The 19242-nt window shown below is 42.8% G+C and overlaps 1 protein-coding gene across 1 annotated transcript in view; it reads right to left on the bottom strand.

Annotated features, from left to right (window-relative positions):
- LOC150006125 (uncharacterized protein C2orf78-like) overlaps positions 1–19242 on the bottom strand; it is a 38176-nt gene that overhangs the window by 17202 nt on the left and 1732 nt on the right. The window contains exons 2-4 of the mRNA XM_090280741.1: positions 17304–18068; positions 15887–16456; positions 14410–15760 (exon numbers count right to left, since the gene is read on the bottom strand). Of these exons, the coding sequence (XP_090136867.1) occupies positions 14410–15760; positions 15887–16456; positions 17304–18068 (2686 nt within the window). The remainder of the gene's footprint in view (positions 1–14409; positions 15761–15886; positions 16457–17303; positions 18069–19242) is intronic.

Raw genomic sequence — 19242 nt, 5'->3', positions numbered from 1 at the left:
ATTTGTTGTTTTCAGTTTTATATCCCACGTATGAGTGAAACCATATGGGTATTAACAGCTCAGACAAGGGGTTACTATCCAAAATATATAAAGAATTCATACAATTCAATACCAAACAACAATTCAATTAAAAAAATGGGCAGAGGACTGTTATAGTTTAAATTAGCATTTCCCTAATGGCTAGTGATGTTGAACATCTTTTCTCTTGTTTATTTATTATCTGTATATATTTTTTGTTAACTACTTGTCCAAATATTTTGCCAGCATTATTAGCTGGTTTGTCCTCTTCTTATTAAGCTGTAAGAGTTCTTTATATACCTTAATATAAATAATTTGTTAGGTATATGTTTTGCAAATATTTTCTCCTAACATCTTTTCCCTATGAGAAAACTGAACTTAACTTACTTTAATTTTTCAGGGAAAAAGTAAAATATTCTATTAATTTGACTAGAATTAATACTAAGAAGATTAAATTGTTCAATAAGTATAGCATATAATGGAACATTGCCTTCCATCTTACTGGAATGACAGCAAAGGTAAGCAAGGAGAAGCCAAGACATAAATGTTTTTCACACATTTTCTAATTTCATTTGAAATGAGATAGCATTGTTTTATTTTCCATTGCCTTTTTGTTATTTAAATCTTTGGATAATTCTGTTATTCTTATTTGCCTTTGATTATAACTGAGATTTAACATCTTTTAAGTGGATTAACCATTTGTATTTCTTTTTCTCTAAAATGTCTGTTCATCTCCATTTGCCATTTATCTATGTGATTGTTTGCCTTTTTTGTTGTTGTTGATTTGTATAATTGTGTATTAATTAATATCTGTATAAATATTTGCATATGACTTGCACATATTTTTGTGCCAGATTGTTTTTTTATTTTGTTGATGATTTTTTTTTTCATGGAAGAGTTTCTGTTTAGATAAAGATTTCAGATACTTGATGGGGACCACACTTTTCCTTCAGCCCTGCTGTGAAGAGATGGGAAGAGGTTCTGGATATTAGGGAAAAGGATCAAGAAGCATCGGGACGCCTTCAGAAAAGATTTATGTAACCAGAGCAGGCCTGACCATCCAGTACCCTCAATTCTAACCCTGATGCTGCTGCCATCACTCGGCACCCTGACATTCCCTGGGGTCTCTGCTTTGACTGCGTTAGAACAAAGGTTTGGCCCAGGTGGTTCCCAGAGCCTCTTCCAGTTTCAACGCTATTTACAACTGCACTGTATCGCCATGACTGGGACCTGTGGCTGCTACTGGGTTTCTTGGGACAGACACCACCAAGTTGTCCGTGACACTCAAGTCAATCTTGACGCTTGGGAAGTATCACCCCATTTTCAACTTTCTCTTCAGTCAGCTCTTCTGCATGCTTCCCTTAAATGGTCTCAGCTTAAAATATGCAGCTTGTGGGGAAGGGACAGGAAATTGCACAAACGCCCTCAGATGATCCTGGTGTCTGGGGCTGGCCGAGGGGCAGAGAGGCCAGGGCGCTGCTTTGGAGCCCCATGGGTTTGGCCACAGGACCTTGGATGGGCTTAAAAATCATCGGCTCTCCATTTCTCTTCCATAGAATTTTCTTACTTGCTTTTCTCCTGCATTATTGTGATAATCAATACTAAACAAACATATACTTTTCCACCTATTATACGAATAATATCTAAGAAACGTAAACACACTATGCTTAATAAGTGCTTGCTTGTAATTGGTGCTTAATAAATATTTTTTTTGAGTAAAGGAATGGGCGCTGTTGAGAGGGAAATGAGCACTCCCATGGATTGTTCATGGGGCTTTAAATGGCACCGTATTTTGGGAGGCGAATCTAGTGCTACTCCTCAGCAGCCGTAGAATATACGAGCCTTTTAATCTAGCAAATTTTTTCCGAAGAAAATAACCACATGGAAAATACATAAAGATATCTGATGCCACTGTTTATAGCAGTAAAAACAGCGACAGCACTAATGGGGCGTCGGCCCGAGAAAGCGAGGTTCGGCGTCCCTGGGGCCCCATCGCCGCCCCCAATGTGGAAGCGTCGCAACGTTCGGTTTACGGAACAGGCCCTGCCGCCTGCGAGTAAGTCTGGAACTGCCGCTGGCTAGTTCTGCGGACTTCGGCAAGTTTACTTAAGCTCTCAAAACATTAATTCCCCCATTTGCGGAATGGTTAGAATGACACGCCCTCACTGGGTCAGGAGGAAGCTGACAAGCGCGCAGGACAGCCGCTGGCAGGTGCCAAGGCCCCCGACAGGCAGGAATGAGACACGCACGCGGGGACGGGGCCCACCGCAGATGAAGTCACGTCAGCTGAGCCGCCCTGGGTTCACGTTTCTGTGAAAAATAAATACGCACATAGGGAGATATGCATAGAAAAAGTCTGAAAGGACGTATGTACACATGGTGGTGGTGGTCGTCTCAGAAGGGGTGGTGTGGATGGCTTTTAGATCTTTTTGTGGTTCATTTGCATTTTCTGTTTTCTACTATGTAACATGGATCACTTCTGCAATGAAAACACATTCGAGTTATACATATGGTATAATTTCTAGGGTGGTTGGAAAAGGATGTTTGCATTGTTTGGTATAGACTGATGACTTTCCATAAAGACACAGTGTCTGATGGGCAGTTTTATTTAAGCTGATCAAAGTTTATCTGGTAAGAGCTCCATTCCTCTTGGATGAATCTCCTTTATTTTCCCACCAGGGGACTTTGGATACTAACCCCTTGGGCAGGGCTGGGAACATAGCACAGGGCCACTGCCCACAGTGTGTCCTGGAGGTTACTGTGGCAATAATAACAACTCACACTTTAATGAGCTCTCATTGTCTTCCAGCCACTGTGCTGAGCGCTTTCCATGCATGTCCCTGTCGTAACAACCCTATAATACATGCAGAACTGTTATTACTTTTAGCATGTGGATTAGGAGATGGGGGTGTACAGAGGTTTAAAAAATGCCAAAGCTCTTGTGGCTACTAAGAGCTATAACCAGGACCTACTATATTCAAACAAATTGTCTCCCAGCTGAAGGGCTCCAACCAGTGAGCCACTTTGACAAGACCCAAGAACATTACTAGCAGCCAGCTCCGGTGGTCGATGTTGTCTCGTACAAATTGCTTCGTCAGTGAAACAGCAACGCTCATGGCGCTCATTGTGAGAATCCATGACTAGTGCACAGGAAGCACTCGTCACAGAACACAGATGAAGCAACGGTTTAGTTACACCAGGGGGGATGCCCCCCAAACCCGGAATTTATTTATAAAACACTGAATTTTTTCTTAACATGTTTAAACTTCAATTACCGTCAAAATACTCTCCATTTAATTCAATACACCTATAAAGACATTTTCCACTGCTCAAAAACAGTTTTTGAACTCATTGATTTTGATGCCTTTAGTGCTTCTGCTATTTTTTATTTCACCTCCTCCACATCAGCAAAATGTTTCCCTTTGAGGACTATTTTCATCTGGCGAAACAAAAATAAAGTTGCTCGGGGTGAGATCGAGTGAATAAGGAGGGTGGGGCATGGGGGTCATGTCAATTTTGGTCAGAAACTGCTGAACACTCAGCACGGTGTGGGCAGGTGTGCCCATAAATCGCCCACCATGAAATGGGCAGATGTGTTGACAGTCTTCAAACAAATATTCACTGCAGTGGAACACAGCCTCTCACAACAACACCAGCTGGTGCACTGACACAGATGGGTTCCTAGAACACCCACCTAGCAGGGGAAGACTGAACCACAAGGGGCCTGCCCTCCAGAAGATAATTCCAGGGTTTCTTTGCCCCCCCCCCATTGTATATGTACATGTTTTTTGTAGATATGCTTTGGCATGTTTCCTACTGAGCTCCGTCCCCAAACCCTTTCTAACAGGGTCCCAAGGGACAACCCCAGTAAAACAGAGCTGATAGAGCAGATTCGCATAAAGCTGTCTCTGGGCTATCATTTTCTAGATATTCTGACAATGTCATTTCAAACAATAAAAATTCAACCTCTGGTTGTCCATGGCTATTCTCTCACATTCTTGTGTGAGTAATCCTTGTGCAAACTTTCAGCTGTCATTCCCTCTTCCTTCCTCAGGGACAGTTCAGATGTCAATAAAGATAATGATGTTTTAATACTTTCAATAATCCTGTCTTCTATGTTAAGGTACAGTTAAAATTAATATAATGAATTTTTACTGATAACACTTGAAATTACTGCTCATGATAGCATTTGTATATTTTCTTACCTCCTCTTTCTCAACTGCTACCTTCCCATACATTTCATAGTTATAAGTTGCTTTTTGTGCTGAGGTACAGTATTATTAATCATGCACCCCACTTATTATCGTTTTTTCTCCATACATTTAGTTTGCAAATTCAATCTTAAACAGTTTATTTACTCTCTAAGAATACGGAATTGTGATGTGGATGAGCTGTCATCTCAGGGCGATTATTCGGCTGCATGACACAGACTGTAAGATTTATCTAGAAATTAAATGCTGTCTAGGACACAGTGAATCATGCCTTTTGGCTCTGGGCCAAACGTGTATTGCCACATGTTGTGTACACATTATTCTTATTCCCATTTCTTACTCATCCAAAAGGTAGAATACTAAGCTTCATAAAAAGAAAGCTGTATGTCAAAATTCAGGGAAATTCATTTATATGAAAGTAAAGGAGAACAATATCTCAGAAATGTCTAGAAATCCACAAGTAGATGGATTTATTATCCTAATAAATACAACAGTGTTATATTCAATTTTTCCTTGTTAGATGGGAAATGGTAGAATTGCTTCTGCTTTTTCAAGTATGGAAGCTCATCATGAAGTCCTCTTAGTTTGGCGTTCCTCACCTTTCTCTACTTCCCTCAAAGAGAGTGGGGCAGAGAGAGAGGAATGAGAAAGATTAGCTATCATTTTTCAAGCACTTATTATCTGTCAGGCACTGTCTTGAGAACTTTGTATATTTTAACTGTTTTTGCCCTCACACCAACCTCATGTAATAAGTACTTTTATCTGTCAGATTTCACAGATGATGAAGCTAAGATGCAAAGGAGAATTTGCCCACTTCACATGTATGGAGACAGGATTTGAACACACATGGTCTAATTCTAAAATCTGGCTCTTAACCTGTGTATTATTCCATCTCCTAGTCAGCAACCCTGGGTTTTAAGCAATAGTCAATTTTTATTATTTGTGGATTCTGCATTTCTGGATGCTCACTGTTTGTGACTCTGTCTATTCACTGACATTGATTTGTACCTCCCAGATCAGGGCTCCCTGCTGCCCTGGGCCTTCTCAGACATGCGCAGGCAAGGCGGCGCAAATGAGAGGCACGAGAACGGGGCCACGTCTGCCTTGCTGGTTTGCAGCTCTGGCTGCAGTATAGTTAGTGCCACATTTTTCACATTTTTGTGCCTTTTTGTTGGTGACTTTGCTGTTGAAAACGGCTTCTAAGTACAGAGCTGGAATGCTGTCTAGAGTTCCTCAGTGCAGGCAGCCCGTGACATGCTCTGTGCAGAAGTCACTTGCTGTAGTGTTGTGCCTGTGTGCTTCGCCTACTGTGAGTTACAGTGGTGCTGGCCATGCATTCAACAGCAGTGAGTCGGCAGTATCAGAAACACACACACAATAAGGTTATGCACGGATTGGCTGATGAAAGTGTTGGGACCAAAGGTTCACAGGAACCTAACTCTGTTTCTCCCAGGAGCAGTAGTTCAGCATTTACTAATTCAGTGTTCTCAGTGACTTTACAGACCAAAACTACCGTGAATAAGAAGAATACTGTACTTACATTATCTATATATCTATACATCCTCCTGGATGTATATGATTAGCCCCAAATGAGATAAAAAAAAATGTGTGCCTCTGTGTGAAACCCTCCAAGCTGAAAAAGACTTTCAAAGCATAGCCTACTGATTCTGGATAAGTGTTATTTTTCTATAGTTCTTGAGATAATGGAAATAGGCCCATTCTACAGTATTAAAGTGTTGCATTGGAGTGAAGTCCCTACAGCAAGATAGGAACGTGGCTCCTCAGTTAGAACCAACTCAGAGCCCGCTCCTTGCTGAGTTGTGCGTTGTGTAAGATGCTGCAAGCTCCTGGGACACAGTGACCAGTGAAGGACAATGGTGATGATGACGATGACAATATTCTGAATCATTTCAGGAGGGTTGGGATGATCTGTAGGGCAGGCATTATACACACGCACCTTGTTCCCACCCTTCCACTAATAAAAAGTTCAAACTTCGGAAATTAAATTATGTGCCAAAGTCCAGTGAAAATATTTCATTAGAGGTGAAACTCTCAAAAAACATTATATATGAGGCAAGAAAGTGAATTTATCACCCAATAAAGGCTCAGTATGTCTTAGTTTATAATTTATTATTATTACTCTGCAAAGGGTTTGCTTTTACTATTTCATATTTGATAGTTCAGAGTTGGTTCAGTTCAACTGAGATTACCATGGTGGCTGGCTAGCATCTGGCCTTGTAAAAAACCACGGTTAATTTCCACAAAGAAATAAAGCTGAAAAATTATATATTTTTTAGAGTTGTGGGAAAAAACTAGATGGAATTTATTTACTCTTATTCGTGTGTGTGTGTGTGTGCCAATTAAAAAATTAAGCCCTGCCCCCCGCCCCATTACTGAATGAGGCAGCGTCAGTTATAGTCCCCATGACTTCCATTCAGGTTCTTCTAAGCATTCTCTCTCCCTTGAGTCAATGGAACAAATCTTATCTTCTCGAGGGAAAAAAAAATCAAAATGTGCACCATTAATGTGTCCAACCACCTCCTGGATGTATATGATTAGCCCCAGATGAGATAAAAAATGTGTGCCTCCGTGTGAAACCCTTCAAGCTGGAAAAGACTTTCAAAGCCTAGCCCACTGATTCTGGATAAGTCTTATTTTTCTATAGTTCTTGAGATAATGGAAATAGGCCCATTTACTGTTGACTAACTGCCAGGTACTATTCTAATCATTCCACATTTCCCATGCTCCCAGAATTCTATGGCAGAGGCACCAAAATCATGCCCCCTGTGAAGTACAGGAAAACAAAGCACAGAGCTGTGCTCATCTTATAGCTATGGAAGGATGAGGACTCAGGCAGTCTTAACACTGGGCCAATGTGTCCTCACAGGAGAAGGGCTCCTGAGGGGTAGATCAGATACCCAGGTAATGCAGGGGGACAGATCTGGACTAAAATTTGAGTTCTGCCAGTTGACCTTCATCCAGCTACTTAACTTCTTGGATCTTCATTTTTCTCAGTTCTAAAATGGAGATAATAATATCTACCTACCTAATGAGCAAGTTTTACTATGCATGTTTACAATCACAAAGGTGTAACACAGTTTTAAGATTATTTAGCTGTGAGTCAAAATGGCTAAACACGTATTTCTGTGTGTGCATGAGGGAACTGGGGGAGTGGGCGGGGGGATGAGTGAAGATGGAGAGATGTCTTTTTATGGCTGGATCTATATTCTATTAACAAAATAACACAGCCAACATTCTTAGTAAGCAAAAGCCCTCCACCCTAAAACGAGCTCTTTAGAAAGTGGCACCTTTTCTGGAGGAGGTATTTGCTTTCCTTCTCCTTCCACAGACCATGGTCCATGAATTCCTAGAATAGTTTCACTGTAAAAGCCAAGATCAGGATATCTACAATCGACTCTCTGGACTATATGTCTGCGTTCACTCCCACTGACTGGCATTTTTTATGGCTGTGCGGACAAAGGCCATTTTGTGGCTACTGCCTCTGCTTCCTGCCCAGAACTGGCTCTACTGGAATGTACTAATTGCTGCTGAACAAAAGGACGCCTTATGTCCCTCTCTATCCATGGCCTTGCATTGATTCTTTATGGTGTTGGTATTCAAACCGCCAGCATTTCCTTTCGAAGTCTTCTCCGAGCGACAGAACATTGTGCCCCGGTCTCCCTGCACTACCAGGGAAGTGCTTGTGTGGCTGTGGTATGCATGGAATGACAGGCTCCACGTACCTAGCAGCTTGTGCAGAAATGCACCTTTGACTGGTCATAAGGGTCCTCTCTGTCTGTCTGGGCATGTGTAGCTGAGACTGACTCTGGATCCAGCCCAAGTGTGGAGAGCTATTCAGCACCACACAAAGGTATTAAATCTGCCAGCCGAGTGTTGAGCTCAGGAGAAACAAGGCCCCACCTAGAGAGGTGTTGAAAAAGAAATGAAGGACAGGACTAAGGGGTAGACTGAGCAGCTATGTAAAAGTTTTTTAAAAATATTAAGTCCATAACAGCAAAAAAAAAGTAAGATTCTGTACTATAATAAGGATGGAGTTTTGAAGATGGGGGAAAGGCCAGTCAGAGGCCTCCTCTGGGAAAGGCCGATCGCAGATGCAGTGGTCTGTGGAAGCCCCACACCAGAGTCTTCAGAGGGGACACGGCACAGGTAGGACCTGGGCTTTCTTCAGGGGCACCAATCGGAGAGCTGCCCTTGGAAGGGCAACTGGGAAATTGCTTTACCATGAAGTGAGATGAAGAAAACTGAGCAGGTGCAGGGACCAGGTTTTTTTTTTCTTTTTAAGTATATTTTATTGATTATATTGTTACAGTAGTTCCAGTCTTTTCCTTCTTTGCTCCCCTCTTCCCAGTACCCCCTTCCTCCAGCAATCCCATCCCCCTTAGTTCATATTCATGGGTCGTGCATATAAGTTCTTTGGCTTCACCCTTTCCTATATTATTCTTAACTTCCCCCTGTTTATTTTGTACCAACCGATCATGCTTCTTAATTTCTGCACCATTTCCCCATTTCCCCCCTCCCCCCTCCCAGCTTATAACCCTCCAAATAATCCCCATACCTGTGATTCTATCCTGTTCTGGTTGGCTTCGTTGGATTTTGTTTTTATATTTTAGATTCAGTTGTTGATGCTTGTGAGTTTGTTGTCATTTTAGTGTTCATAGTTTCGGACTTATTTTTCTTAAGTAAGTCCCTTTGACATTTCATATAATAATGGCTTGGTGATGATGAACTCCTTTAGCTTTACCTTGTCCGGGAAACACTTCTTCTGCCCTTCCATTCCAAATGACAGCTTTGCTGGATAGAGGAGTCCTGTGCAGGTTGACTTTCATCACATTAACTACTGCTTGCCAGTCCCTTCCTGCCTGCAGAGTGTCCTCTGAGAAATTAGCTGATAGTCCTATAGGCACCCCACTGTAGGCAATTCCCCACCTCTCTCTTGCTGCCCCCAGAACCCTCTCTTTATCTTTCACCTTTGGCATCTCGATCATGGTGTGTCCTGGTGTGGTGCCCTCTGGGTCCAGCTCGCCTGGGACTCTCCGTGCTTCCCAGACCTGTATATCCATCTCCTTTGCAAAATTTGGGAAGTTATCCTCATTTTTTTTCAATTCTTGCTTCCTCATTCTGCACTCGTTGACTGTTTTGTTCTTCCTTATGGTCCAAATCGTTGATTTGAACCCCAGTTTCCTTCCCTTCACCGTTGGGTTTGTGTGGATTTTCCTTCGTTTCACTTAGCATAGCCTTCATTTCTTCTCTTCTGTGTTTGCCATACTCAAGCATATCTGTCATTCCTGTGAGCATCTTTATCACCAGTGTTTTGAATTCTTCATCTCTTAGGTGGTTTATCTCCTCATCTGTTAGGTTGGCTATCTCCTCGTCGCTTAGTTCTCCCACTGGAACCTTGATCTGTTCCCCATTTTGGGCCATACTTCTCTGTCTCTTCATTCTGACAGGCTCCTGTGTTTGTTTGTCTCTGTGTCCCAGGTAGAGCTGTCACTCCTGTTACGTTGTAAAGGGCGGAGCCTTAGGGATTTGTCAGTACAGGGCAACCTGTTTCACCATGTTGTGGTGCTGTATGGGGTCCGAGGGGGAACAATGCCACCTTCCCAGCACTCGCCCCTTTTCCAGTCACCTCTCTCACTACTGCACCCGACTGGCGCCCCTCTAGCTGCTGCCCTGGCCGTCGTTCCCAGAGTGGGTGGGTCTGCGGACGTTCTAGGACTGTGGGGACCCTTTACACAAGCGGACTCTGCTGAGAGACTTGCAGTTTCTTCCTCCGCCCCAACCCCAACTGCTGTGCATAGTCAGAAGCAATGAGGCTTGATCTTCCCCAGTGCTGGGACTGTGAGATGAGAGGTCCGGTGAGGGGTTGGGAACGCTCCTGGCTTTTTAAAACACGTGACTGCATTTTCTGCCGCTGCCGCCCCTGCTGCCGCTACCACACTGCGTCCTTTCGGCCCTGGCTCCGCCCCGCTACCTGTCTGCATGAGTATTTCTTCTTTATATCTTTGTTTGCTGGACTTCCATGTAGCTTGATTTCCTCGAACTTCTGGTCGTTTCTAGTTTTGAGGTAGTTGTATTCCTTCTTAGTTGTGGAGGGAGACTCAGCGTGTCTGTCTATGGCCGGAAGTAGGGGGTTTTTTTGTGTGTGTTATTGTTGTTGCTATTGTCTCTTACAAGTAGGGCAGGTGGGGCATTCTGTTTACTATACTTTTAGAAAAGAAGATTAGAAGGGAAGGAAAAAGGGAAGCGAAAGATACAGGATCATGACTAGAGACTGCCTACAGACTCTCCACCAGTCCACAGGCTTATTCCACATCTCCTGGTGGACAAATGTAGCTCTACTCAGGAGGCCTTCAGGTCGTTGTGTTTTGCCTTCTTATTCAAAATGTGGTGTGAACAAATGTAGACATGAGGTGCTATGCAATAAGAGAGGGGAGACAGAGATACCTGTCTGACCCAAAGTCCTATGAGGGCAGGGCAAATGGGACTCTGTTTTGGGGAACTGAAAATTACAGGGTCCCCAAATTAAAAATATATGTAAAAGGATGGAGCAGAATTTAAGAAAAATAGGCTCTGCAACACAGTGATTGGATATCCTCAAACCCTTTCCTGGAAATAGGTCAGCCCAAACAAGATACCCATGGGTAGCATTTACCACAAAACTAGAAACCCCAACATAAAGGGTGGAGGATACACACACCTGCCAGGTCTCAGCATCTGCACCAAGAGAAGTGACAGACAGTAGGAAGCATCTGTGGGACGTGATGGCAGGAGGCCTTCAAAGCACCAACAGTAGCCACCAGAAAGCACTGAAGGCCTGTGTGAGAAGAGCAGCTGAGACTGAGAGGGGTTTTGCCCAAGCCCAAAGTGAGCAAGTACAAGGGGCTGGCGAAAGAGTTTGAAGGACTAGAGCGGTCTAGACCCTATATATGCTGACACTGAGCACCAGAGTGTCTTTCCTGGATGTAGCCCACACGGAGGAGACAGTGCACAGAGGAACTATAGACACAGAGGGAAGATGTCCTGATGAAGTTGGGGAGGGGAAACAGAGCCAGTAAACCTCAGATAGCAAGCCCCATGTTTCTGAAGACTACATTAAAATAAATACAGAAAAATTTTGTAAGTTAAAAAAGAGGTCTTCAACCTCACCTTTTCTAAGGACATTAAAACTAATTTTACCTAAAATATAAATAACAGGAAAGGATTGAGATAAAATCCCATACAAAGGTAGTATGGAAAAAGAAGAATAAAGAGCAGAATAGTATCTCATCTGCAAAAGAAACAAGTCAGAATAGATGGGCCCACAAAACAGTAACCTGCTATTTCAAAATGAGCTAAAAGACATTCAGTAAAACAAAGCAGAAGTTGAAAGAACACGGTGGGACATTATAATATAAAGGGCGCAGAATTTCTGTTTGGAATGAAGAAAATGTTCCGGAAATGATAAATGCCTGTAAAAGCTACCCATGAATGTTTAGTATGGGTTCGTCTATTTTCGTGACAGGGTTTGGAAATTTTAAAACCATATCCTGCTCCATCTACCTTTCTGAAGTGCTGCTCAGTCTTTTGATGTAATTACTTAAATTTAGATGGTAGTGATGGTTGCGTGATATCATGAACGTACTTACTGTGACTGAATTGTATACTTAAAAAGGGTTAAAATGGAAAATTGTGTGTTATGTATATTTTACCATAATTTAAAAATAATGAAAGGAAGCATAAATCAGAATAAAGTGAGACGATGGAACTCAGTACAGAATTAAAAATAAATTTAAAAATTTCAGAAATGAAGACTAATTAAATGTAATACAAGAGCGAATGAACAAAATGGATAATGCCTTAAGGGAAACAAATGAGAAAACAATGAAAGTTTTAGAAATCAAAAATAAGATAAAAGGGCTCTAGAGAAATGTCAAATATAAAAGACAGGGAAAAAAGCATGGACAGTTCTAAGAGAGTGATACAAAAGTACATATAAGGATTTACTGTTGCATAAAAGTGATATTTCAAATTAATGAGACAGATTCATCTATAAATTGTGATACATATATGTTGGAGTGTAGGTAATTTCTCTGGAAGAATCCACAGCATGGCAAAATAATGTCTCTAATGGAGGAGGGAAAGTAGTGTCTGGGGAACTAAGAAAAAAGGGAGGATTTTCATTGGAAACCCTTTTGTGCTTTTCTAAATTTCTATCATGTGAATCTACTGCCTCAGAAGTCTGACTGCTTGAGTTCAAATCCCAGCTCATCCAATTGCCAGCTCTTAATCTAGGGTAAATACTTGACAAGCTCCAAGCCAATCTCCTTATCTGTGAAATGGAGTGATTAAGGTAGCCTGTTGCCGCCTGGCACAGAATGAACTCTCAATAAATGTAAAATGCTTATGGAAACAATGCAGATGCCCATCAACTGATGAAAGGATGAACAAAGTGGTAAATCCATTCAATACACTATACAGTCATAAAAAGGAATGAAGGACTGACACATGCTACAACATGAATGAACATTGACAACATGCTAGTGAGAGAAGCCAGACAAAAACGTCACATATTGTATTTCTCCACATATGAAATCTCTGGAAAAGTGACTTTCATCCAGATACAAAGCACAGTAGTGGTGCCAGGGGCTGGAGGGACGAGGTAACAAGAAATAACTAACTGCCAATGATGAAGGGGGTTTCTTTTGGGGCTGGTGAAAATGTTTGGGGGTAGAGGATGGTGATGGTTGCACGAGTTTTGAATGCACTAAACATCACTGCATTTACAGTTTAAAACGATGAACTTGATAGTATGCAAATTATACCTCAATAAAAATAATTGTTGAAATACACATTACCAATTTTCAAATGATGATGAGTCCCATCTCTGCCCTTCCCCTATTCCACTCTCTGTCCTGTTCCCCACGCTCCCCCACCACCACTTCTCCCAGCAGCCCCAGGAGGCCTCCCAAGGAGCGCCTTTGAACTGATCCCTTTGTAGTAGGGCTGTTCAAGCAGCAATTAAGTATGCACATGCGCTTGTGGCTCTGGCCCCCATGGCAATGGACGTTTCCATCCGATTTTCCTCATGGACTTTGGTTGAGGTAGTGATTAGACGAGGCAGCACATGCAGCCTGGGTCACAGAGGAGGCCCTTGATGGCCCCTCTACTTAAATGCTTAGGCTTCACCTGAAGTTTGATGTCATCTACCAGTAACATCGGGATACTGTGCTCTGAAAGTCAGGTTTCCACCCACGGGCCCTTGTAAATACTGAGGCCTTTGGAGACAAGCCTGAAATGGAGGCTTTGCTCCACCACATGCAATGTGACCTCAGCCCATGAGTGAACATCAGGAGTAAAGTGGCACAGGGATGCTGGCCTCGAGTGTTGTTGGGAAAGTTGACTGAAGTAGTGTCTTAGTGAGCATGGCGCTCAGGCTTTGCGTAAATGGTCGTTTACGTTACATGGCCTGTTCTGGGTATCCCTCCTACTGCAACAGTTCACCAGTTGTCCAGGCCCTAGTGACCAGCTGCCCCCAGGATAACAGTAATCCAGTGCCACTCATCTGGTAGATTCCCCTGTTTTGTACTCACCTCCCCCAACTACAATCAGATTTGGATAAGGCAACCCAAACCGGCTGGAAATGTTTCCAGAACCTGTTTTCTAATATATATACTTCTTTGGTGATCATGAGGCATTCGGCCAGCCACCACAGGAGACTTTTTATATTTCTTCTGGCCAACCAAGAGTCATCTTCTGCCATCTTCAACTCTAATCCAATTTTCTTCTATTATCTTAATTTTAGACCTTTTTCCCTCCTCTGTTTCTTTTTATAAACTCGTAACACCTCTCCCCTATGGGAGAATCCCATGGTCATTACGACCACGGACTAAGTTCCTGCCTTTTCCTCACTTCTTACCCCTTGTCGCTGATTTGCTCACCGAACTTCCAATATTTCATTCTCAGGCAGCCTTTGATCCCAACCGTCACCACAGAAAAACCACAGTTAACAGCATCTCCAAATTCAGAAGGCTTCTTTATTTCTCATCTACTAAGTCTATTACATTTATTTATTTATTCAATTTTATTAAGTTTTAAAATATACCAGAATAGAGAAATGTATACCTATCTATGGGAAAAAGTTGGTATTCAAAGTGGCACCAACCATGCTAGCCTCTCTTACCGTGCGTAGCCATAGTATTGAGAGATTTCCATTTCTTTTTCCCTTTCAATGAAATACTGCACTTTCCCCACAGAGGTGTATTTGGCAGCATTCTCACGCTCTAGTTGAGCCTTCCTCTTCATGGCCTCCCGCTCTGGCCTCTGCTCATTTGTGATGGGATTTGATACGATGGGCCCAGAAATGCTGGGTTTCTTCCATGGCCTTGGCTGGAGGGCGAAATCCTGGAGTAGATACTGGTTTTGAGGCTTGGGTGGGAAGTGGGGCTTGGTCACAGTACTGTGAAAGGGCTCCCGTTGGAAAGAACTGCAACCTGATGTTTTGTACGGCACAGGCCTGGGAGCAGCAGACGGAGGGACACTGGGGCAGGTAGTGTTGGTCAAACCTGGTCTAGATGGGTTGGTTGAAACTGAGCAAGGTGGTCTGGCAGGACCTGTCAAAGGTGCAGCAGTGGGCCGGGATGAATGGACTGCAGCAGGCTGCACTGAGGTAGAACCAGGCTGGGCAGGGTTAGCCACAGCAGGCCGATGTGATGCCACAGGCTGTGGCCTGCGAGGAACTGGTCGAGCTTGAGATTTGTCCAGTTTAAAAAAAGGCAAAGATACCAACTTGACCTGGCCAGGAGGTGGCAGCTCAATCTGAGTCGGAGAAGAACACTCTTTTTCAGCACTGCCATCTGTTTTCTGGTGTTTGACTTGAGTTTTCTCAGGACCTTTGCCCTCACCCGAGGTATCCAGCCTTCGTTCGGTAGGAGGAGGTGGCTGGGGGCCTTTAGGGTTGCTTGAGTTTCCCAGGGCCCGGGATGAAAACAGTTCAGTGTTCTTATCAGGCTTCTTCCCCAGTGCGTGAAACACTTGCACTGATTCCAGCATGTGCATAGCTAGGCAGCTTCGAGGCTTTTTGAAGGTCTCTTGAGTCAGCTCAGTTTGGTTTCTCTTCTGCTGCTTCTTGGAAATGGTTGGCTTTTCTTCTGCCTTAACTTTGTTCCCTGCCTGCTTATTCTTTTCAGCTTTCTTGGAGTTGTTGTCTTTTTTTCTTTTGTTTTTACCCTGCCCGTGGCTCTTAGTTTTGCTGTTTCTGCTGGATGCAGATTTGTGAGGCTTGCTGTTAGAATGCCTGGCTGTGTTTGTAGGAGCCATGCCACTGGCTGCAACTTTGCAAATACCCACTTTTCCCAAGCACATGCAATCTGGGCTCTCAGGCTTGGCTTTGGCATTGGGAGCAATGCTGATGGGCTTGGAGGCTTTACGTTTGTTCTTCCTGGCTTTATCAGAAGCCTTAATGACACTTGAGTTCTCCTGCACCTTGTTCAACTTGTTGCCTCTGGTACCTTTGGTTTTGATTTCCACAGGACCTTTGGATTGATCAAGATCTTCCAAGGGCTCTAAGAGTGGAGGAAGTTGAATATCCTTGGGACCTATGGATTGATCAAGATCATCCAAGGGCTCTAAGAGTGGGGGAAGTTGAGTATCCTTGGGACCTATGGATTGATCAAGATCATCCAAGGGCTCTATGGGTGGGGGAAGTTGAATATTCTTCACCAGTGTAGCGATGTCTACAAAACCATCATAAGGTTCAGTCCCATATTCAAGTGTGTCTTGGTTTTTAAGACTGTTATTAAGACTCAAGCTGTTCTTTCTGAGATCATCCTTTTCACAATCGGGCTGTTTTTCTGGGACAAGAGAGTCAGTACTGTCCAGGAACTCATAAATATCAGAGATTTTTAAAGGGAACAGAGGAAGATCTTGGTTTTCTATTGGGATCTGGTAGGCATCCAGAGGCTTCGAAAGGGGAGCTTTAATATTGTCTGAATTCTTATTTTCTCTCTGTTCCTGGCTTGGCACTGGAGGCAGTGATAGTAGATTACTAGAACTTTGGACAGGAGCTACCACTGAAATGTCCCCATTCCCAGGTGGTGGATTACTCTCAAGTATCTGGGTATTTCTGCTATTACAGGACTGAGGGAGTTCTGGAGTTTGTGGCAGACAAAATGTTTGGCCTGGAGGTTGCAATCCCAGGGAAGTCTCCATCCTCAGGGAATGCTCCATCACTACAAAGGAATCAAGGAGAACTTAGTTAGTTCCTGGTAAATAAAATTCTTCCTTATCACAAATGCAGCAACCTTGCTCCTTCCAACAATGGGAAAGGTATTTCTATGAGCTCTTTTTAAGGCTCATGGACTGCACCCTGTGCAAGAGGTAGGAGGCCACTGTTCTAGTTGTTACCGGTGGTCATTTAATGTCATTGTTTCATGGTTATCTTTGAATTTCACAGGATTGTTATGCATCAAATAAGAAGTAAAGTGATTTAAAAAATATTTTACAAGCCCAGCGTTTTCACATATAATCCTTTTAATTCTTTCAACTTTCCTGAGTTAATAAGAACACTTCATACCACACACTAGGAGAGGGAATGGAAATCTTCCTAATGAAATGAATAAGCACAGACAGATTTTTAGCCTATTATTTTTTCTTTAACAAAGTATTGAGAAACAGCTCTTTTAAGTCTTGGTATAAACCAAGAGAGAGAAAGTGAAATTGGCACTGTCACAGTAAGAGTTCTGAAATACCTCTACAAATAGACTAAATCAAGAAATCAGGGAAGGGAGTTCATTTCAGTGTGGTAGTACAGGGCAGTGAAGGGGTGATATCCCTTGGTATGCTCTTGTGGTTCTCCTACATAGAGCATACATGGCCTTTAGATGTCCAACCTTCCCACCTCTGTTATGTGTTCTCGTACTGACTCTGAAAATGCAGAGTTCTGACTGAGGGTAGTAGTCTCTAAAGTCACAGGACATAAATTCCACCTGTCTGTGGACTCACCACTTCCCGGCTGCAGATTGGCCCTATTTTTGAATGCTGACTTTATTCCTCTTCCTTTTTGCTCTTTGTACTCACCTTGAAAACTTGTATCTGCGATGGGTTGAGCGGGCACAGAGTAGTAGATTCCAGAGGTGGAGGCCGGTGGAATCACATTTGTGGGCTGATTGTCCTTTAGTACCATGACCATCTCTGGTTGAGGGACAGAGGCTCTGCTTTCCATGTAAGAAACAACAGAGCCATAGGACTGGAGGTAGGGACCAAGTTCTCCAGAGAGAAGAGGCCCTTGTGTGCCTGGATTATAGTAGTATACCTGACCTCCCTCCTGGTAGGGAAGTGACAGGCTATATCCCTGATTTGGAATCTGAGATGGTGCCACCTGAACAAGGCGGGCAGAAAGTGATGGATACACAGGGGCCATGTGATTAGCAACTGAAGTGGTATTATACTGGGATACCATAGACATGGAGGAAACAGCTGTGTTTTGGCCAATGGCAGGCACAGTGAAGGCTCTGAGTGATGATGACTTCTTTTCAGAGCCTCCTGTGATAGCCCACTGAAAAACCCCAGGATTGGAAGCGGCTGAGGTGGAGACCTGGCTCTGGCCAATGCCTCCAGGCCACATAGTTGTGCTAGCATGTTGGTAGAGGCAGGCACTACCCACGCGTGCTTGGAAAGAGGTGCCAGAGGCTGATGGCAGTAGCCATTGTGAACTGACAGCTGGAGTAGAGTTACTGGAGAAGTTGCAGACCCTTCCTGTTAGGGAGGCTGCATTGCTCACTGCAGGAAGAGAGGGCTGTGTAGAATCTGAATTTCCAAGGAAATGTGGATTTTGGAAATTTTCTGTGGGGAACAAGAGGGTGTTGAAAAAAGTCAGTGAGACTGATGAACTCTCACTATGTTTGAAGAATATAATTAGATTGTTGCTATCAGAAAGCCTCTAATACCAGTACTCATTGAGATATCAAAAATAAAACAGTTTACGATGGTTGTACGTGCTAGAGCAGTTTACTACTCCCTGTATTAAGTGCCTTTGCTCCCAACTAAGGAAAAATGTTCAGAAGACCAACAAGTGTGGTTTGTATATTGTTCTCGAGATTAGAATCAACCTCTCCTTGCCCTGTCATCTCTTGAGCCTGCACTTGTGTTGATTTGCATGCTATTTCCTAGAATTGAAGCGCTTAGAACCAGGAGTCTTTAGAAAACCTCTGTTCTAGCATTCTCATTTTATTTGTGAGGTAAGTGAGGCTCAGAGAGGTCAGATAGAGTTGTTTAACTTCTCCCTTTATATCAGTATTATTCTCAGGTTACATAACCTCAGCATCCTGACTGCCCTGCAGGACTGTGCTCTGAGCATTACACAGCCATAAACTGGGAACAATACAACTCTAATGTAGGCAGAGTTTTGTCCATGAGAAACCAGTACAGCTATTATCATCATAACCTTCAGTGTCTCATTTTGCCTGCACAGTTCACATGTTATTCTTAGAAATCACATATAACTCAGTCTGGCTGGTAAAAATGAAGGGTCATTCTTACATTCTTGAAGCCTGACTTCTGATCCTTTCTCAAAATGACTATTTGAGAGTGTGTTTCTCAAGAAGTATTTTTTGAAAGAAAGACATTATTTAAACTCTCTGAGCTTTAGGCTACTCATCCATAAAGTGCTTATGACAACAACAGCAGTAATTCATATATGACAAGTGATATATTACAAATGAAATGAAAACCATATTTCAGAACTAAATATATATATATATGTACATATATATAAATAAATACATATATATGTGTATATATATATAAAATTTAGGGCATGCAGCAAGGATCAAAGCACAATAAATTTGGTAGTACGTGAAGTTCTGTTTTATACATGCAATAGTGTAAAACTGAATGTTGCCTATTTTATTTCAGTGAGTACTATAAGCAAAGTATAGCCCAGAATGAAAGGTGATTTTGAAGGAATTCCCAGCTGGTACACACAGACAGAGAATACATATCAGTAAAAATTGCCTAA

Source organism: Furipterus horrens, unplaced genomic scaffold (assembly GCF_987537825.1).
Source record: "Furipterus horrens unplaced genomic scaffold, mFurHor1.1.pri manual_scaffold_6, whole genome shotgun sequence".
Classification (NCBI taxonomy): Eukaryota; Metazoa; Chordata; class Mammalia; order Chiroptera; family Furipteridae; genus Furipterus; species Furipterus horrens.
This window is presented reverse-complemented; position numbering and strand designations above follow the sequence as displayed.